General features: G+C 40.3%; 2 protein-coding genes across 2 annotated transcripts; both read left to right on the forward strand.

The window, feature by feature from the left end:
- Positions 1 to 1915: 1915 nt before the first annotated feature.
- LOC139646820 (lysophosphatidylserine lipase ABHD12-like) lies at positions 1916 to 7210 on the forward strand. The gene is made up of 13 exons (XM_071522560.1): positions 1916 to 2133; positions 3403 to 3515; positions 3615 to 3720; positions 3845 to 3964; positions 4099 to 4129; positions 4233 to 4278; positions 4790 to 4919; positions 5596 to 5633; positions 5712 to 5794; positions 5897 to 5979; positions 6102 to 6180; positions 6349 to 6470; positions 6591 to 7210. The coding sequence occupies exons 1-13, from the start codon at positions 2051 to 2053 to the stop codon at positions 6610 to 6612; spliced, it is 1056 nt and encodes a 351-aa protein (XP_071378661.1). The 5' UTR covers positions 1916 to 2050; the 3' UTR covers positions 6613 to 7210.
- Positions 7211 to 8729: 1519 nt separating this feature from the next.
- tm9sf3 (transmembrane 9 superfamily member 3) lies at positions 8730 to 19974 on the forward strand. Its single transcript, XM_071522565.1, has 15 exons — positions 8730 to 8890; positions 9824 to 10019; positions 10185 to 10307; positions 11909 to 12069; positions 12288 to 12365; positions 13061 to 13192; positions 13321 to 13487; positions 13889 to 13983; positions 14128 to 14258; positions 15294 to 15433; positions 16050 to 16118; positions 16221 to 16367; positions 16540 to 16623; positions 16774 to 16850; positions 18215 to 19974. The coding sequence occupies exons 1-15, from the start codon at positions 8798 to 8800 to the stop codon at positions 18280 to 18282; spliced, it is 1761 nt and encodes a 586-aa protein (XP_071378666.1). The 5' UTR covers positions 8730 to 8797; the 3' UTR covers positions 18283 to 19974.
- The last annotated feature ends 57 nt before the right edge of the window (positions 19975 to 20031 follow it).

Raw genomic sequence — 20031 nt, forward strand, 5'->3', positions numbered from 1 at the left:
TATAGGCCTAATGAATTGTGACATCACACACTGCAGAGCTGAACATTTTGCCATTCATCTGTGTAAGGCCAAAAATTGTTTAAAAATTGTGCAAAAGCTATAAAAACTATAAATATCAGATTGCTTGTATGAATATAAGCACACCATTCCTGAATATGCTGAACATTTTAAAGTTTGAAAAATGTTGATAGCTTAAATGGTTTCAAGTTATAACTACTTTGCACTTGCTCTGCAGTGGGTGATGTCATTCTAGCAGTTTGAACAGTCTCTACACCACTCTAACTGTTTCATAGATTTGCACTGGCTTTCAATCATTTACTCTTTATACTGCTACTACTAACTAACCCTAACCCAACCTTCTAGAAACACCCTAGCAAACACTGTATATCACGCTCTAACTACAACTACCTACTACTATAAAGTGCTACCTGTGCTACTACTGCTATTGTTACTACTACTGCTACTGCTACTACAAGTGTTACTAGCCTACACCTAGTGCTACTACAACTACTACTAGTACTACTAGACCTGCTACTGCTGGTAGCCCACTGTACTACTGCTGCTGCCGGTGCTGGTTTTACACCTACTACCAGAACTACTACTACCATCCTACTTCTATTATTACTAATAGGGGAGACCGCGGATGGTTGTAACATGGGGTTAGTTGTAACAGCACCATTTCCAGCAATCAGGGATAAGTCATATGATCACTACTGTACACACCCACTTCCTCCCTGATCTTACATGTGCAGTTTCATGGCTGTGGAAGCAAAGCTGCAGATTTTGTAACCAAAAAACTTATTTTGAGGCAAGAAAGTCATTTTTTGAATCAAGTTTACATTTTGATTAGCACTGATATTGTTGAAGTTAAAATGATAGAACTTGTATTAGATTAAACAGTAGTCTTTCAAGTAAAATGTGATGCATTACATCCGTGCTAATCTCAAACCACCGCTCTACAACAGCTAGAAATATAATGGCTGATGGGTGGGGATAGTTATAACACTGTCAAAAAAAGTGTAACTATAACTAATTTATTAAACAGTTATGTGATGGAACACCACATTTCAAGTCAATTGAGTTTTAATTGAGTTAAGATTTAAGTTTGAGATTTGTTAATTTTGTTAAAAAGACAACCCATACATGCATGCACAGTTAAGAGATGTTAAAATGGTTTAGTTCAAAAGGATCAGTGTAGTCAAAGACACACACACACACACACACACACAGTGACCGACAGTCATGTTGTTCTTTAATGTCATACATTCTTCATTAGAGCTGTTCTAATGGAAATTGCATAGTGTGGGCTCAATTTTTGCTTCTTTCCTCTTGTTGTTACAACTTACCCGAGCTAGTGTTACAACTTATTGTGGGTAGGTATTGGGGTAGGTTGACACAATGGAACTCCTCGTATTTGACTTCAAATCAATAAGTCTGTGATATTATAATAGAGGTTAAAGTGATTGTTATTTGTAGCAAACAAACGTAGTCACTTTGTGTCAAAATTTGAGAGATGTAACACCAAAACTCTGAGTTATACTGAGACAAAATGAGTTACCATCATCCCCGGTCTTCCCTACTGTTAGTCCAAATACTAGCCTACTACTCTATCTACTGTTTATAGCAGCGGTCTGCTATTCAGAAATAACAGACCGTAGAATGGCGTAATTGACCAATCAGAATCGAGTATTCAACAAAGCCGTGGAATAATATATTTTTTTAAATTATTAACATTGACCAGTGTACTGTAAAAGGACACTGTGTAACTTGTCTAGCCTGTGTTGCAACTCAAACGCCCAAGGGTTTTTAAGGTGGCGTCGTGGGAAACACGACTCGTTCGTGTAACTGTAATAACCAGGTACTACCTTAAGCCTCTCGGTGCCTCCCTCCCGGCTCTTGACTGCCTGTACTTTGATCCGTCCACCGCGTTTGTTTATATGAAGTTAGCCACTAACCTTTTTAGTCTTGTCTTAGTCTGGTACTTGATACATTATTTTCGTGGGTCGCAGTGAAGGAGTAATTTAGCCTAACGTTACTTGTTGACTGCGTGATGAGGAAGAGGGTCTTTGAGCAGGATGATTCATCCTCGGCCTCCCAGCATAACAGAATAGCTGGAGTCAAGAAGGGGAGTCCGTGAGTTATTTCTGGACATTTGTTTTAGACCAAGATGAAATTTGGATTAGGTATAGGGAGGTGGCACCCATGTGAACCCTCACCTGGCTAGACTTTTGTAGTTACATATGATCTAGTATAGAGTCAGAGTATAAAATTGATCAGTTCTTCATAGCAAATCTTCCAGTGTTAGTATAAGTGTTAGGCCAATAAGAGTTGATTTTTCAGTGACATTGATTGATTTGGAGTTGGCAAGTGTTGACTGGAGAGATTGTTCACTTATAAAGCTGATATGGCTCTGGAGTGGCTGTTCAAAACTATCAAATCAATGGATTGATATAAACCGATGCAGGGTGTTGATTTTTACACTCTCGCAGTTAAATTAGCACGTTATTTAGACGTGTCATTTCATTGTGTTAAATTCGGTTCATATATTTTGTCTAGTAAATGAAATAGATTTTTTAGTGAGATAGTATGAGATAGTATTTCATAAATATGACTTTGCATCATAAGTCAGATTTATGAGCATCTTATAATTCTTGATTGGTGTGATTGTTGGTGCCAGACATGGCAGCATCTCAGAAACAGCTGCCCTCCTGGGATTTTCACACACTACAGTCTCTAGATTTTACAGAGAATGGTGCGATGAACAAAAAACATCCAGTGAGCCGCAGTTCTGTGGCTGAAAACACCTTGTTAATAATGAGAGAGGTCAGAGGTCAGAGGAGAACGGACAGACTGGTTCAAGCTAACAGAAAGGCTACTAATGCTCCAATAACAGTCTTTACAACAGTGGAGTCCAGAACGGCATCTGAACACACAAGGTGTTGGCCCTTATGATAAATGGGCTACAGCAACAGATGACCAGCCGCTGCTAGAGAGGTGTACCTAATAAAGTGGCTGGTGTCAGAAATATGAGATTTATTATGATTTGTTATGAGATAGTAGCTTATGATTACGAGATAGTACGTTTTAATTTTGAAAAACTACTGACATAGTATCTCATAAATCTCATAAATGCTAAGTCATAATTATGAGATACTAAGTCATCCTATTGGAAAAAAATATAACTTGATGAAAAAAAAAATGTGCCAGATTTTTTTTTAACAGGTGGCGGAAACAGGCTTCCATACAATACAGTACAATTCAGCTAATATTTGATTCGGGGACCCCCTGGAGCCCTTTCAAGGACCCCAGGAGGGTCCCCAGCCCTTACTTTAGGGACCACTGTGCCAAGATATGCACTTAAATGGTCAGTAGTGTCTCTCTCTCTCTCTCTCTCTCTCTCAGATCCCGATGGTGGCGTTGGCTGAAAAGAGGCTTATTGGGCCTCGTTATTTACATGTTGGTGTCTTTCAGAGCATTCCCTGACTTAATCAAGCAGCTCGTTTATTCTTACAGAAGTGAGTGAATTCCCTGACAGCTATTCAAAGTAGATCCTGAAATTACTTTGCAGATAACCAAAATAAAGGCCTATACTTCCCTTCTCCCCCTGTTTGCAGTCAGGGTGCCGTTCTTCCTTGACCTCAGCCAACCTGCTGATCTCTCCCTTAATCACACCATCAACATGTACCTGACATCAGAGGAGGGGATCTCCCTCGGTGTATGGTGAGTATAAGCCAAGTTCAACATTTCACAACCTTTTCGAGCAGAAATAAGACATGACCCCTTTTTTAATCAGCCAATTGCCAGATGTATATTGAAGCGGACGTGCTGGTTTCAATTCTTCAAGGCACACTGTCCCTGAAAGTCAGTGGAAAGAGGCACAAGGGAAGGACTCTGCATGGTACCAGAAGTCTTTAGGCGATGGAAGTCCAATTTTCATATATCTTCACGGGAATGGCGGCAACAGGTATGATAAATAATGCAATTGTATTGTGGCTGGCTTTTGAAGAAGCAGAGAGAGAGAGCTCCACACAGCTAGACACATTCATTGCAACAATGTGTTGGTAGTCTTGTTTGTGAATTGTGCCTTAATTTAAACAGAGCAGCCACTCATCGTGTGGGCGTGGCAAATGTGAGTGATCACCATAACACAAATATTCATCTTTTGGAGGCTTGCTAAAGATTTGACGGCCTCAGTAGCCACTGTGATGATAAATAAGAATATTTGTCGACAGGTATTGAGCGCACTGGGTTACCACGCGTTGGTGCTTGACTACAGAGGTTGGTGTGAATTTGTATAGCTGCTCATTCAACGGACATATTTGCAGGGTTCCCACACTCCTGGAAAATTCATGGCTCCAAAAACTGTCTACACCAAACTAATGCTTAAAGTTAGTGTAGTTACTTTTTAATCCAGTCTCATTAAAATGTAGGAAATTTGAAAAGGGGTCATGGAGACGTCATGTAAAAGTTTTGGAAATAGATCAGTGAAAAGGTGTGGGAACCTGTTGTTTGTCTTTGCTACTTTGCCTTCTCATCCTATATTCGAAACAGCCTTTTCACATTGATTTGATATTCATTTGCAGCCTTATAATCGCAGTAGAGTGACGACAGGTGTATTTTTGTAAAGTAGTAGGGTAGGGTCAACACAGTCAAAAGACCAATGTCAAAAACAGCTAAACTTTGAGTCAACATTTTGTCTAAGTTTTCCTCTGATTGACTGCCACCTTGTGGTTGTGAAGAGTAGATCTGTAGATTGGTTTGCAGCAGCTGATGTTGGACACTGTGGCAGGGTTTGGAGACTCGTCTGGGGAGCCGACTGAAGCCGGCCTGACGACTGATGCCCTCTACTTGTACCACTGGGTCAAAGCACGCAGTGGAGGCAGCCTGGTAGTCATCTGGGGCCACTCTCTTGGCACTGGGTAAGTAAGGAAAGAGTGCTGATCTACAGCATTTTACTCAAGTAGAGCTACTCAGTTATTTGGGTTAAACTGTAGTCAAGTCATTGTTACTTATTCGTTCATGCACCCCTTTAACAAATATTAACCTTTAACACATGGATACAAATTCTTTAAGGTAATAATCCGCAACATTTTCATATAAATAAATGTCTGTTTTGCTACTCTCTATCACTGAGTGATAAAACACAATAGCGATTCAACCTACAGCCAGTTCATGGAAGCATTCACATTTTCTGTTCTAAACACCCGGTGTCTGGAAGCTATTTGGTGTCTGGTAGGAATAAATGCTTTAAAATTACACAAGTAGGGAAAAGAGTGGATGCCTTTTGAAGTACTCAAAGAGCTGGCACTGCTTAAAAAAATCGCAGAACTCGCAGTTGTAGTGACTTTCCACCTCTGTACTTACATAATAAATAATTTAAAAGACAATTACATCAACCGAGTCTCTTCATTAGCAACTCAAGTGCAATACAGGGCATATTCGTGATGGAAATGAAAGCAATCAACCTTCAGGTATAATAAGCCTCCTACCATCAGAAATGACTGAGATAGTCAAAGAGGCAGCAGTTATTTCAAAATACTCCTAAAACTGGAGGAATTGAGTCTAAATGATGTTTCCCTTCATATCTCTGTGCAGAGTGGCCACTAACACTGCAGCCAAACTGATGGAGCAAGGTAGGATTTGCTATTATGGAATTTTGGGGAATTCACGAGGGAAAATAAATCTCTATATGATTCCTTTGTCTCGTTCAGGTGTGGTTGTCGATGGTGTGATCCTGGAGGGCATGTTCAAGAACGCACACGGCCATGCTGCTGAAGGTCATCCGTTTGCCTGGGTACACTCACCTAACACTCCCCCGTCTATTTCCTTCATGCATTTTATGTCGCTACATTACATTTTAGCTTGTCACGTTTAACTTTGCTTGCTTCGCTTTAAGTTTTACTGGACATTTCCGGGCTACAAGTACTTTTTCTCCGACCCGCTGAAAGACAACAAGATTGTCTTCCCTAGTGATGAAAAGTAAGTTTTAAATATGCTGGACATCCTTGGCAATGCACAACGATTTATCATAGAATGCTGCAGAAATCCCAAACAATAATCAATTAATAGTATTAAATTGGCTTGTTTTCTTGATTCTGCAGTGTGAAGAAAATGAGAAGCGCTCTCCTGATCCTTCATTCAGAAGACGACCACTTAATTCCCATTAAAGAGCCTCAGGAGGTAGAGGAGCAGCTTTTCAATTGCTCTGGAAACACAATTTCTCTTATTCTTCATCGATCACACTGTAAATTGATGAGGCATTTTCCACACGTCTGTAACTGAACGGGTTCTCTAGAATGACCTTTTGTTTTGGATCGACTGTTAACCTTACGGGGGTTTTTCTCTCAGGTGTATGAGATCGCAGTGAGTACCCAGAATTCAGAGCGAGTCAAGATGGTGTCCTTCGAAGGTTCCCTGGGGTATCTGCACAACGGGTTGTACAGAGACCCTCGTCTGCCTGACATCCTAAAGTGAGAGAAGACATTTGTTGTTAATGTTTTATCTGATTAGCATTTTTATGGGCGAATCCATTACATTTACACTTGGTTGCATATAAACCAAATGTCTGTCTCATCATGTCTCCTCAACAGGCAGTTTGTGCTGTCGTTGTAAAACTGGAAAGACGTCTCAAGCAAAAGCCCAAAAAGGACCAAGAGCACTGAATACATTTTATTACACTCTAAATTCAAATGTTCTGCTTTTTCTAAATCCTAGCCGAGCTGTTGCTGATTGACTCAAGAATATTTGAATGCAGCTGTGTGATTAGAGCAAGTTCTCCAAGTGATTCTTAGGGTTGTAAGAAATAAGTGAGCGAATTTCTTTTGGATATGTCTGTGAGGAATTTATTCTGCATGATCAGAGCTAGAAATAAGATAGGTGAAAGAGTGTTAGCTGCCCTCTACTGGACACTCCTGTGTGTTGATAACTACTGTATAATACTGCATATTCAATCTGGTAATCGGGCTCTTGGATGTCTGGGAATTTCTAAATAACACCAGTAAAACAGCTGAAAACCACTTTTCCATTGACTGTGTTATGACATTAGTGGAATTAGGAATAATATAGATGAATTATAAAATTGATTACAGAATTGAATCACCTTTTGACATCTTTTGCCATTTCCAATTTTGCCATGCTTCACTTCAGCCATACATCATTGCAATTACTGCACAGTACAATAAATGTTATGAAAGCCTTCATCAACCAGCAACTCATTGCATGTGTGTCTTGCATTTTTTCAGAAAAGTCATCACAGAGCCAAGCATTTTTGGGTCACAAGAAAACACAGAAAAACCTAAACATTTTGCACAATACATACAGCAACACCCAACCTCACAGCCTCACACAGAATGGAAACATGTTAGAAACATAAGGTACCTTGAAGAACCTATTAAATCTTCACCCTCTCACTTTATACCATATATTATTCCTACTTGATCTTTGCACTGCAGTTAGACATGTCAGATGTATTTTCTTTTCAAAATTGCTCTAATTTCACATTTCTTGCTGTGAACCAAGTCCCCTCTGTACATCTTAATAGATGTTTAGGGTGCGGGGTGTCTTCTGCTTCATCTCTAGCATTCCTCCATCTTTACATATAAAATGTAAAAATATATAGGGATTACTCTTCAGGGATTTTCTGTCTAATTTCTTTGTTGAATTCCATAATGAAACAGAAGAGAAAGTGGATTGATAATGCGTCTTCTGTACATTTATATACTATATATTACTACTACTATACTATATATATTTGAAACCCCAGGACTCTTATAATTTCACATAACTTGCTTGAATTTCCATTCCACTTGGATAGAAAAGAGCACTTTGTGTAGATTTTAGATCAAATATCCCAAATAAATGTATTTCACTTTTGTAGGACAATAGGCCTATGCACAAAAAGTCAAGGGGGCTGAATAGTTAATAAGCCACTGTAATAAGTGCAAGAGAAGGTTTGACCACTAGGTTGTCCCTAGAGGAATTCAAACTTGATGAGTTGTGTTGGAGTTACTTTTCTGAAAACAACTGTAGCTCCACTGAAAAAGGTCATGTGAAAGTTTGTATGTAGTTTGGCAGTGTGGCTCTGATGAGACTTTTTTTTTAATATCCACTTTAATCCAAATTCAGGATAATAATTCACAAAATCAGACCTTGATAAACTTTATATCTGTATTGCTTACTGCAGTCTTTGCAGAGAGATGGATGTTCTCAGTCATTTGGCTATTGATTGGACTGTTGCCAAAGGAATAAATTACATACTGCAGATGATTTCTTAAATTCTGGTAATATGTTTTAGCTGCATCATCTTCAGGGGAACGTGGAAATGGCAAAGCCTCAGGCTAAATGAAAAAGGTTGAGGCCTCCGTGCGTGCTTTGTGGAACAGAATACCTGAAAAGTTAGATGTAGTTCAGGATATTTTGGGCCCACTGGGGAGCATCAATGACAAGACCTATTTGTTATGTGCAGGGATCATGTTTCATGAATTGGCCCTGTCAAAGGTGAAACGCTGCTCCTCTCCTGGCAGTCGGATGACGTGGCTGAAGGTTGCGGACGATGTGCAGAAAGAGTTTCGTTATTCACCATCTTATCCACCGCTTTCGACTGTGATTGGAAGCAGTAAGCCACGTGACATATTTTAGCCAATCGTATCTGTGTGCGATGAGTGCTCGTGAGGCGCTTACGCCATATGCGTATGAGAGCATCCTTAAAAAATTGCCTCTGTCATACAACCAGGAAGAAGGTGGGATAGCCCTACAAAGCTAACATCCCCAATCTTTCTGCATACTTTCGCCGAAAATAATGGGGTCTTCCAGGTGGAAGATAGCAGTGGCGGTGTTTGCCGCTATAGTGGGTTCTTCGTTACCTGTCGGCGCAGATGAACACGAACACACGGTAAGACAGCGTTTTGAGGCCGATTGAAAAAGGGGAGCCTTGCGTGTGTTGAAAATAATGGACGTTTGTGCTCACAGTGTAACTTGCTAACATTAGCTGTGCTGGCTAGCTGCAAACAAGAAGAATTAATTCATGGCATGTCACATTAAGTAGCTTGGACTTTAGCGTTGTGTAGTGTTAATTAGTTAGCTATCGAAGTGATAAGCACTCAGTTAGCTAGCTTGTTACCATTGATCGGCCCAAGTGCTTATAGCTAACATTTGCCAGCTAGCTTGCTAGCTCGTCTCCCAAACTGGGCTGAAGCACCGGCGGAGGCTGCAGCTAGGCTAGCTAGTTGCTCAAAAACAGTAACGCTAATATGAATAATATGGAAAGCTATTAAGCCCCTAGGCAATCCTCACAAAACACAGATTTCCCGAAGTGACGAGTGTGATGTTGTGCCAGTCAACGTAACGTTAGCAGTAATGTTGTCTTGCTCTGATGCCGGTTTAACGTTAGGGCCTCTCGGTGGTTCTTGTCAGTCTGTTCATTCTAATCTGAACAAGACGTCCTCTGTACAACTAGTTACCAACAGATAGCTATAAAGCTATATAATATTGTCTCCATTAAATGATATGTCAACTAATGCGTAGAACAGGATATAACGTTGAATCCAACAGCATTTTCATATACGTGCATGAATTTGAATGTAGCTGGACTCATCTGTTCAGTGGAAATATGGTGCAACTCGTGTCCTTACAAGCCCCACTTTCAATATTAAAATGTTGCTTCAACTGCGTTGTAACTAATGTAGGTTTGCGCGTGCATTTGTAAGCCACAAACGTCTTGTATTGTGTGGAATATCAAATACTGACGACAAGGAACTAGTAAGACTAGCAAAACTGGTGCAGCATTCTTGGACTTCAGCAAGTGCCCTTCTGCTTTCATTCACAGTACACAGATAAAGAGGAGGTGGTTTTATGGATGAATACAGTGGGGCCTTACCACAACCGACAAGAGACATACAAGTATTTCTCTTTGCCCTTCTGCGTGGGCACGAAGAAGACCATCAGTCACTACCATGAAACGCTTGGAGAGGCTCTGCAGGGAGTGGAGCTGGAATTCAGCGGCCTAGACATAAAGTTCAAAGGTATTCAACTGTCACGTTAACCGCCACACACCTGTTGAGCACATTTGAATTGATGAGTGCATTGGAATGGTTAGTTTTGTTACTGTATGTCTCAATGTACTCTCTTCCACACCGTCTTCATCCTTGATCTGACAAAGCTGATATTGTGTTTATTGTCCCTCATAGATGAAGTCCTGCAAACAACATACTGTGAAATTGACCTGGACAAAGCCAAACGGGATGCCTTTGTCTATGCTATCAAGAATCACTACTGGTACCAAATGTACATCGATGACCTGCCCATCTGGGGTAAGTGATACTCTTATTTCCTCAAAGGTTTTCTGTAGAGACAACATTGTTTCTTGGGCCGGCCAGACCTCAGGGAATTACTGGGTACTGAATGCATGTCTTGTTGTGAGTGGTCCAGTGATTTGGGATAGTACTGTAGTATTGACTGGCAGAAGTTAAAAAGTTATCATGCTAATGTTCACTCTGCATGCCATTATGTCTGTGCTTGTGTGTTACTTGTCATTAGCTGATTACAAACTTTTGCAACAACACTGGTCTTTTGTCGATGAGACTGTTTCACGTGGTGTTGGAGAGGTTGAACCAGTTCTTATTCATGGGTGGAAATGCTCATCTGTCCTTAGCCAACTTACAATACTGGCACGTCCATAAGTGGCAGCGGAGCTAGTAATACCAGCTCCTTTGATATTCTGTGTAAACACAGACTCTTAATACTGTCACTCTAACAAGCTATCAGTGTGGTCGCTCACATGCTTCGTGGCAATTTGTACAATTGAGCCACTCCTAGAGTTTCTCAAACATGTCAGTTGTGTAGCCTGATGATATTGTGGACAATGGGTGGGGCATGGGCCCTTAGTCAAACTATGTTACACGTTGTATAGTACATACTCACGGTCTATTCAGAATAAATAAATATAGACTTTGACCTCATATCCGGTTTCTTATGTACATGCCAGCGTGTTAACTTCACCAGTGTGCTCATCATGTCTGAGACAGGGAGAAGTAAGTTTTGCTATTCACTAAATGACCCAGCAGTCCTGAAGCTCATTGGCTTTCAGTGTGCAGATCTGTTGCTTATCACCTTCTGACCACAACACATCTGCAGCACCCGCTTAACTGCAGTGTCTGAAATTGTACTTTTTGTCTCACCTGCCAAGGGCTGGCAAACTAAAACAGTTAATTGCCAAGAATATTTTTTACTGGCCAAAGTAATTAACATGCATTTTTCATAGAAATATGACACCCTACCCCTTTTCAATGCTATTTCATATATAGAATCAACTCAAGTGCTGTGTGAAATATTCAATAAAGAGACAAGTGCAGATTTAGAGTTTTAATATAAAACTTTCTTGCTCACTTATACAATAGATATTTTTTGTCTTCATTTTTCATTTTAGTGGCCTCACACCTGCTATGTGTCGCCACATGGGAATAACGTAAAGTTTCATCTAACACAAGGCTCATTAACTATCCGGGCAGCAGAGAAAGTGGAGGAAGTTTTGTGTAGAGCGGACTAACAAGCAGCCAATCAGGAGGCTGTCGGATACAGAACCATTGTTTTGCATCAAATTGATTTGCTCATTGTCAGGGAGAGTGTACGGTGGTCAGCAGGGACAAAGTTTGAGAACAGGCAAATACCAGTGACTGTATAGCTATGTCCGAGGAATACAAATGTCATTGTAACAAAAAGTTGCCGGCCAGTGTGGCAGTGAGTCATATCGATTTATCCCCAAAGACAAATTCTACTGCCATGTAGCACTTGTAGGCTGGTAATTATGGACCTTGCCTGCCTATTTATTATAATAACAGAAGTCTCAAGGCTGCCCATGTGACCCCCTTTTATGAAGCCCAAATCTCTTATTTCATGCACGTTAATTGTCTAGGTATTGTTGGCGAGGCAGATGAAAATGGAGAGGATCATTACCTGTGGACCTACAAGAAACTGGAGATTGGTTTCAATGGCAACAGAATTGTTGATGTGAATCTGACCAGCGAAGGCAAAGTCAAGCTTGTGCCAAACACAAGAATTGCAATGTCTTACTCTGTGAGTATTGAATTATGCACTCAGTGGGCTTCTTTATGTGCCAATGCTCATTTTTATGTTTTGTAATATGTCATACAATCTCATGTGGGATGGGTCACGTCATTCATATTCTGGTAGTAAAGAGCACTAACTTAGCTCTTGAAATAAAAAAGAAATTAAAAAAAATGACATTAGTAATGCATTCCCTACCAGTATAAACAAACCTTTCCCCATCACAGGTTAAGTGGAAGAAGTCAGATGTGAAGTTTGAAGACAGATTCGACAAGTATCTTGATCCATCGTTTTTTCAGCACAGGGTGAGTTGCTGATTATACGTTTGGTATTCCTTTTTGTACAATGCATGTGCTTTATCATGGCAGCCAAGAAGGTGAGTGGCTTGTTGTAACAGGACTGGTATATGACCTTTAGATCTGTGGAGCTGACAGCCTTGTACCAGGATAGGCATGCTCTGTAATGACCAACCAAACGCTGGTAACTTTTGGCTGTGGCTGGTTAGATTGTTTACGCTACCTGCTGCTGTGGCAGGTGTCCAGCCGGGCTCTTTCCTGTTCTAAAAAGCATGTTGGCTGGTGAAATAGTCAAAGTGTCTGCTGATTTTTGGAATCCCCCCCAGCCACTACAGCCAGTGGATGAAAAAGTTTCTTTCCTGTCCCAACTTGTACAGTGACGCCTCGTGACGCTGAACCCACTGGGATCAGGGATTGTACAAACCAGTATTTCTGTGGCTTAATTACATAGAAATACCCGAGTAACATCTTTAGTATATGAAACCAGCATGCATATGGAAAATTATAGCAGTTTCACATAATTAATGGAAAATGTTTTCACATCACTGCATGTTTTGTTAATTATGCCCATTAAGCTTTTTGAAATGTATTTGAAATAAATATCTCTTAATATTTCAGTTTAGAAGTAAGAAGCTCTACAATATGCATATTTCTCAACATGTGCTCTTGAGGTTGATTAATTTTGTTTATTTATTTATTTGTAGATTCACTGGTTCTCCATCTTCAACTCCTTCATGATGGTCATTTTCTTGGTCGGTCTGGTGTCCATGATTCTGATGAGAACACTAAGGAAGGATTATGCTAGATACAGCAAAGAGGAAGAAATGGATGACATGGTAAAATTTCATTGATGCCGCAGTCTGCACTTTAAAGCAAGGAATGTTTTTCTAAGTCTTGGGTTTTTTTTTATCCCATCTGTACGTTTCTTTTCTCATTTCTGTGTGTTATCTTTGCATACCTACAGGACAGAGACCTGGGAGATGAGTACGGGTGGAAGCAGGTTCACGGAGATGTGTTTCGGCCGTCCAGCCACCCAATGATCTTCTCCTCGCTCATCGGTTCCGGCTGCCAGATCTTCTCCGTCTCCCTCATCGTCATCATCGTCGCCATGATCGAGGATCTGTATACAGAGTGAGTGACGGGCGCCTCGGGATAAAAACTTGCCCAAGTGTGTTCAGAATGTCTTCTGTTTTTGTCCGGAGGAAACGGATGCAAATAATACATTTAAGTTTAGAAGAATCATTTGTGCATAAAAGGGGGAAACCACAGAATTGAATGGTCCTGAGGGGAAAATAAGGAAAGATGGTAATGTCATGTGTGTGCGTGTGTGCGTTATGGAAAAAACAAAGTTGAACACAACCAAATCAGGCAAAATTCAAGCCCTCTGTTGTTGATATATTAATTAAGATTAAAAAAAAGATGTGATTACAGCTATTTGAGTGTAAGGAAACACTTTATAAGTGTGAAAATCCTGTTTTTAAGGGAATGTGGGGGGCTTCATAGGACTCTACTCAAATAATTTTTCTCTGTAGGAGAGGATCCATGCTGAGCACAGCCATTTTTGTGTACGCTGCAACCTCCCCTGTCAATGGCTACTTTGGGGGAAGCTTGTACGCAAAACAAGGAGGTAATATAAAACACTCCCTCATCCATCATCATTCTCTCTCTGACTCAGCTTTCCTGGATATATGTGATGCTGAATGTAGAATGCATTTGGCTCTCTCAATCGCCTTACTCAAATTGTGGTTTTTGATTTGCTCTGATAACCCAGGCAGAAGATGGATTAAGCAAATGTTCATTGGGGCCTTCCTGATCCCAGCCATGGTGTGTGGGACGGCCTTCTTCATCAACTTCATCGCTATCTACTACCACGCCTCCAGGGCCATCCCATTTGGCACCATGGTGAGTTTTATGCGCCACCCCCCCCCCCCCCCCCCCCCCCTTCTCCCCAAAACCACAGAATGAAAAAAATCCTCTGAGTCACCAGTTGGCGGTTTATCTGTGTCACTGCGCTGCACAGTTGTCACAATAATAATCACATGATGCATGATATATATATTATTGCATAGTCACAGAACCTGTACAACTTGAACTGAAGACATCTGAACTCATCAAGTAGCATAATGAACAAAATATACAGAGTTCAGAACTATTTTAACTGCATATCATACTGTACAGGCCCTTGAAAATGTGTTTCCATGACCAGTGTGTTAAATAAGTTTTAGCCCTGTATTTCAGTAATGTGAAACGTTTAGTCCTTTTAAACAACCTCAATTTCTGAGGAGTTGGGACAAGCATGGTTCCCATTATGATCTAGGGTTGTTGTGATAAAATAATTTTACCCAATACCACACCATTAGCATTAGGACACCATTAGTGTCCATTAGCATCAAAATAGCATGCCACAGAATACACCAAACAAATTGTCAGTTAATTTTAGATGGTAGAAGAGAACAGTGGAATGCATATCTTTTCATACTGATGTTATCAGCGTAAGTTATAACACAAAACTACAATACTTGTAGACTGTGAGACTTGTAGAACGTTACAGGTATCATAAGTGTTAAGCAAGCTTCTTGAAATACTACCATAATAAAAGCCCTTTTCTAACCGGTAGTTGGAATAAATGTAGATCATAATGTTTTACATCCAGGCTGCGAGTAGTAAGTTGAGAGAAACCACTTAGATCTTTTGTCCTGTGCGAAAGGTCTTTTGGAATTACACACATAGCAGGTAAAAACCCAATTGAAGCACGTCTCCCAGTAAAACGTTGACGACAATTTAGCAGAGTTGATATCAGGAAACATTTAATGGTGCGATACAGAAAAAAAGCCAACTGAGGCAAGTGATAGGAGTTCATATTACATTAACTGAAAGCAACCACTCTCAAATGAATATTAAATGTCCTATTGTTTTTTTTTTTTTGTCTTTCTGCAGGTGGCTGTTTGCTGTATCTGCTTCTTTGTAATTCTGCCGCTAAACCTCGTAGGAACAATTTTGGGGAGAAATCTGTCTGGCCAGCCAAACTTTCCTTGCAGAGTTAACGCTGTGCCACGGCCAATCCCCGAGAAGAAATGGTAGGTGTGGCCTTGTATAGCCATTATCACTTAAATTGCCCAAGGAAAATAGCTGTGCAGGAATTTGCCTCGGTGATATTGGAGCAGTATGGCATACCTGTAGCTGCAGAGGAAAGTCTCATTAGAGATCAGTAGTGCATTGGTCCAGTACGCCATGAGGAAGTTGTGCTCAGTATAATGACATGCATGAAATAAGTTATGGCCGTTGCATGGCCTACATTCCTGTGGCTGAAAAGTGTTATGCGCCAGGTCTGAAGTACAAAAGGGTTTCGCTGACACTGTAGTAGTGCAATATTGTGCAAAATATGCTTGGGTGATGATAAATAGTATGGTAATAAACCGTGCGTGTAGTAAGGCTTACAACTTTTTCTGCCGTGCGCTGTGGCCAATCGCTGAGAGAGAAACTGTAGATGTGACCTAAGGCCGCTCTCAGACTTGGGTTGAATTTCTAGAATCGATATCTACCTTTCCCCTCGCCTTCTCAAAATACAATAAGGCATGATGTACCTTTTTTCCCTGAGAGGTGGAACGTGAAAGCCGAGTGCAAACACTGGGGGGCATGTAGTCATTTTGATACGCTGACGCAGTTTGATCAAAAACTCCTGTGATCTCGTAGGTTCATGGAGCCGGCTGTCATCGTCTGCCTGGGAGGAATCCTTCCCTTCGGTTCCATTTTCATTGAAATGTAAGTCTGTTCTCTGCTGTGGGAGGCGAGCAGGCGATACTGATGGGTGTGTTGGTTGTTAACTGATCGTCAGTCAACACGTCTTCTTTCCTCGCTCCTCAGGTACTTCATCTTCACATCTTTTTGGGCCTACAAGATCTACTATGTCTATGGCTTCATGATGCTGGTCTTGGTTATCCTGTGCATTGTGACTGTGTGCGTCACCATCGTGTGTACATACTTCTTGCTAAATGCTGAGGACTACAGATGGTGAGTATAAGACCTTTAAGTCCTTTTTTTGGCATGGTTTGGCACAGTTTTTACATCCTTCATCAAACGTCTTCTGAACACAGAAGTAAACAGTCAGTAATGAGGCAAAAGTGATTCAATACTCAAATTACTGATTGGGTCTTGAACTGTTACTCGTTTCTCTCCTTCCCAGGCAATGGACAAGCTTCCTCTCCGCTGCATCTACCGCTGTTTACGTTTACATGTACTCCTTTTACTACTATTTCTTCAAAACTAAGTGAGTTTCAGTCATCCTTAAGTACTTTTGATCACATGAAATAGGATCTTATTAGTGACTCAAACATTTTCAAGTTGAGAGATTCCAAAAAAAGAAAATGAAAGCTGATTGTCGAAGTTGAATGTCTCGTTTGATCCCGCTGTGTTTCAGGATGTACGGGCTCTTCCAGACATCCTTCTACTTTGGTTACATGGCTGTGTTCAGTACTGCCCTAGGAATCATGTGTGGTGAGTCCCCCATCTAGTTGTTTTTTTATATATTCTAGGGCTGTCCTGGACTAAAGGAACTCTTTGTGGAATAATATTTATAGCATTCTGCAGACTAATGTAATAGTCATCTTTTTTTAATCCTTTTTCTTAATCCTATTATGCAATGTGTGCCATTTAAATCCTGTGTTTATCAAAAATGTGTGATTTTGTTGTAATACCAGAGATATGCCAATGATTTTCCAGGATTAATTTTAATATAACCTGAAATAAGACAATTGACCATATTAAATATACAAAACAGAAAAACAACAAAACAATAACCAGGATATTCAGGTCCAGATTCACTAAGATTGCGCTGTGAGGGCATTCTGTGCATTTTTTGCACCTCAGCACTTGAGCTAAGAGTGCAGAGTTTTCATTTGCTCTGTGCAATCACATAGCCCCTCACCACCAATTGCAAGTGCAAATTGCATACTTCAGCTGGAAGACGAATCCACTAAGACTGGCATCCTTGCGCCCTAAAGCGTCCTTTATAATTGGAGCGTGGTCTGATCTGCCATAGTAACTGCACAGTGCTGTTTGATGGTCATGTCTGGCCCATGCATGTCACACACAAGAAGATCAGAGTTGCAGCCATTCTGCTATCTGCTTCTCTTTGCTCAAAGTCTTTGTCACCTTTCAGAGAATCTTATATATGCTACAGTCATTCAGGGGAGTTGGTGTTGAGTAAGTGTTAGTGAAATGGGCTCGATTTGCATTGCCTCACCTACACATGGGGTGAGCTAAATAATTAGATTTACATATAATTTACATATATGACCTTGACAGGTGCAAAGAGACTATGTTTTTAACAGCAGCATTTGGCAGCTTGTCAAGTCATGTTTATTTTATATAGCCCTTTATCACAAGCATGTCTCAAAGGGCTTAACATACCATCATATACATGCTACATATAACATACTGCACTTAAACACACTCATGCCAATGGGAAATTTAGAGTCTTCAGTTCCCCTGACCTGCATGTCTTTGGACTGTGGGAGGAAACCCACGCAAACACAGGGAAACTCCACACAGAAAGGACCGGGCGGAGATTCCAACACACCACCTTCTTGCTGTGAGGCAGCAGTACTAATACACACAACTCATTGCTCAGTTAGTGAATAGCATGGCATTCTGACGTGGCATTTTAGTGATGCATGCGCTTTCTCTTGCGTAAAGCTTTAGTGAATCTGGGCCTCAGCAGTCTGTTGATATGATGGATTTATATGGCTTCCATTTGCAAAATGATCTGTGCGGTATGTGGATAAGGCGGAAAGAGTAGTGTACTCAGTTGAAAATGTTCATGGTTGTCGACCCACTCACAGAACAGATGTCTTTTCCAGGTGCCGTGGGATACATGGGAACAAGTGCCTTCGTGAGGAAGATCTACACAAATGTGAAAATTGACTAAGACCGAAGCAGCAACACAGGGATACCCTTGCATCTGCCTAAGTGTATCCTAACACAGGCGGCGGGCACAAGTCATTCTTTACTATTATTTTTTTTCTTTCTTGCAAAGAGATTGTGGAATCTCACTTTGTACAATGTAGTTTTCCATTTTCTGAATGAATTTCAAACGCCGCAAAACAAAGTGAACAAGAGCAGAATCTGCGGAAAAAGGTATCAAACATTGGTTGTGTTTTTATCAATTGCTTTCAGACAAAACGTTGGGGGCAAATGTTAAAGGATAACATGGCTTCTCTTTCCAACCCAGTCCCACCTGAGACCAGAGAACATAGATGTTTATTGATGGAATAGTCTAGCTCTCTTCAGTGAAGAGGCCTAAGTGTATTGAAAGCCTTTGTTCTATTGTAATAGAATATTGGAGAGTTGGGTTTGTGTCCGTGCTCTGACCTGATTCTATTTTGTATTCCTGAGTCACTCTGAATATCGTTACTATTGTATTTTGGTCTCCATACACTTAACGACAAATGACATCATCACACAGTACAGTAGGTTGTTCAAATTTACTTCCACTGCAATGATGGATCATATACAAACTGTCGAGTCACTCTCGAGTCATTCCCCTATTTCGACGATTCTAATTCCCTGTTACAGTAGCAATCCATCCAGTTGATGAAAGGTATTTTAGTCCTGCTGTAGTTTACTGTACAGATGAAAAAAAAGAGGGACTGATCAACGGTTGAGGTACAGTATGAATAACAGATTGTTTTAAATGGATGTTTGATGTGATCCCATTTCCCCGTTTAGTCTTATGTTTTCTTAATGTTTGGGTTTGAATGAAGTCTACTTGTAAAGATAATATATGGATAGGGGGGAAAAGTGTATATAACCTTAATAATGTACCTTTAGATGTAGATCCCAAATGTATTTTCGTTGTACAGATTTACTACAGGGTGTTTTTTTAAATGAATCATTCAGTTCTAAACAAAAAAATATATTTTGTTTTTGTCTTTTCTTTCTTTTTTCTTTTTTTTTGGTGCTTGGGGTGGGGCTGGTGGCGCTGTTACATCTTGCCTGAAATTGCATGAAGTTTTCACCAAACCATCTGCTCATCTAAGTCCATTTTGGTCGGCGCTGTCTGTTTCTTTTGACCTTCCCTGATTGTGAGCATCTCTTGAATCAGTCTCAAAACATAAAGGTATATTTTGATGACCAGTAGATAGGTGTTTGGAAAAAAAAAAAGCCTGCTTACGGACACTTCTATTATTTTGATTTCATATATTATTTAAAGCTTTAAAAGGCTCTCCATCTTCTGGTAAGCCATCTCCCTCACGTTCTTTTCGTTGCCTAACCCGAAACGTCATCGTGAATGTCGGAAAGGAATGAGGCGATCGCTTTGTTTCTGCAAACATACTGTACAAAGTGAAATTTATGTACACTTAAAACTAGATGTTTTCATAACCACATACAGTGCTGCGGAGTGTTTCAAATGCTTTTTTTCCATTTTGTGTAAATACAGTATGTACCTTACATGTATGAGAAGTGGCAATGCCTTTTTTTTTCTAATTTCCAATTCTCCCCCACTGAAGTTGATTGAAGTTGGCACCTCATGTTGTGTACCAATAATGTCTCATTAGACATTTTGAACCTGCATATTAACTTGCTGTAAAAAGAAACAAAATAAACATGTTTATGTACAGGGGTTATGCAAGTGTGGTTTTGTCACTGAAGGTAAACCTTTTAACTGAATTATTAC

Source organism: Centroberyx affinis, unplaced genomic scaffold, assembly GCF_046629955.1.
Source record: "Centroberyx affinis isolate AG114_WGS23_722 - 3 ecotype Tasmania unplaced genomic scaffold, CSIRO-AGI_Caff_v1 ptg001004l_1, whole genome shotgun sequence".
Taxonomy (NCBI): Eukaryota; Metazoa; Chordata; class Actinopteri; order Beryciformes; family Berycidae; genus Centroberyx; species Centroberyx affinis.

Excerpts from the sequence above, each read along its gene's own strand:
- LOC139646820 (XM_071522560.1), top strand. The coding sequence starts at position 2,051 with ATGAGGAAGAGGGTCTTTGAGCAGGATGATTCATCCTCGGCCTCCCAG. Across the intron at positions 3,721-3,844 it reads GGGATCTCCCTCGGTGTATG|GCACACTGTCCCTGAAAGTC; the intron begins GTGAGTATAAGC and ends CAATTCTTCAAG. Across the intron at positions 5,980-6,101 it reads GTCTTCCCTAGTGATGAAAA|TGTGAAGAAAATGAGAAGCG; the intron begins GTAAGTTTTAAA and ends TTGATTCTGCAG.
- tm9sf3 (XM_071522565.1), top strand. The coding sequence starts at position 8,798 with ATGGGGTCTTCCAGGTGGAAGATAGCAGTGGCGGTGTTTGCCGCTATA. Across the intron at positions 8,891-9,823 it reads CAGATGAACACGAACACACG|TACACAGATAAAGAGGAGGT; the intron begins GTAAGACAGCGT and ends TTTCATTCACAG. Across the intron at positions 13,488-13,888 it reads ATCGAGGATCTGTATACAGA|GAGAGGATCCATGCTGAGCA; the intron begins GTGAGTGACGGG and ends TTTTCTCTGTAG.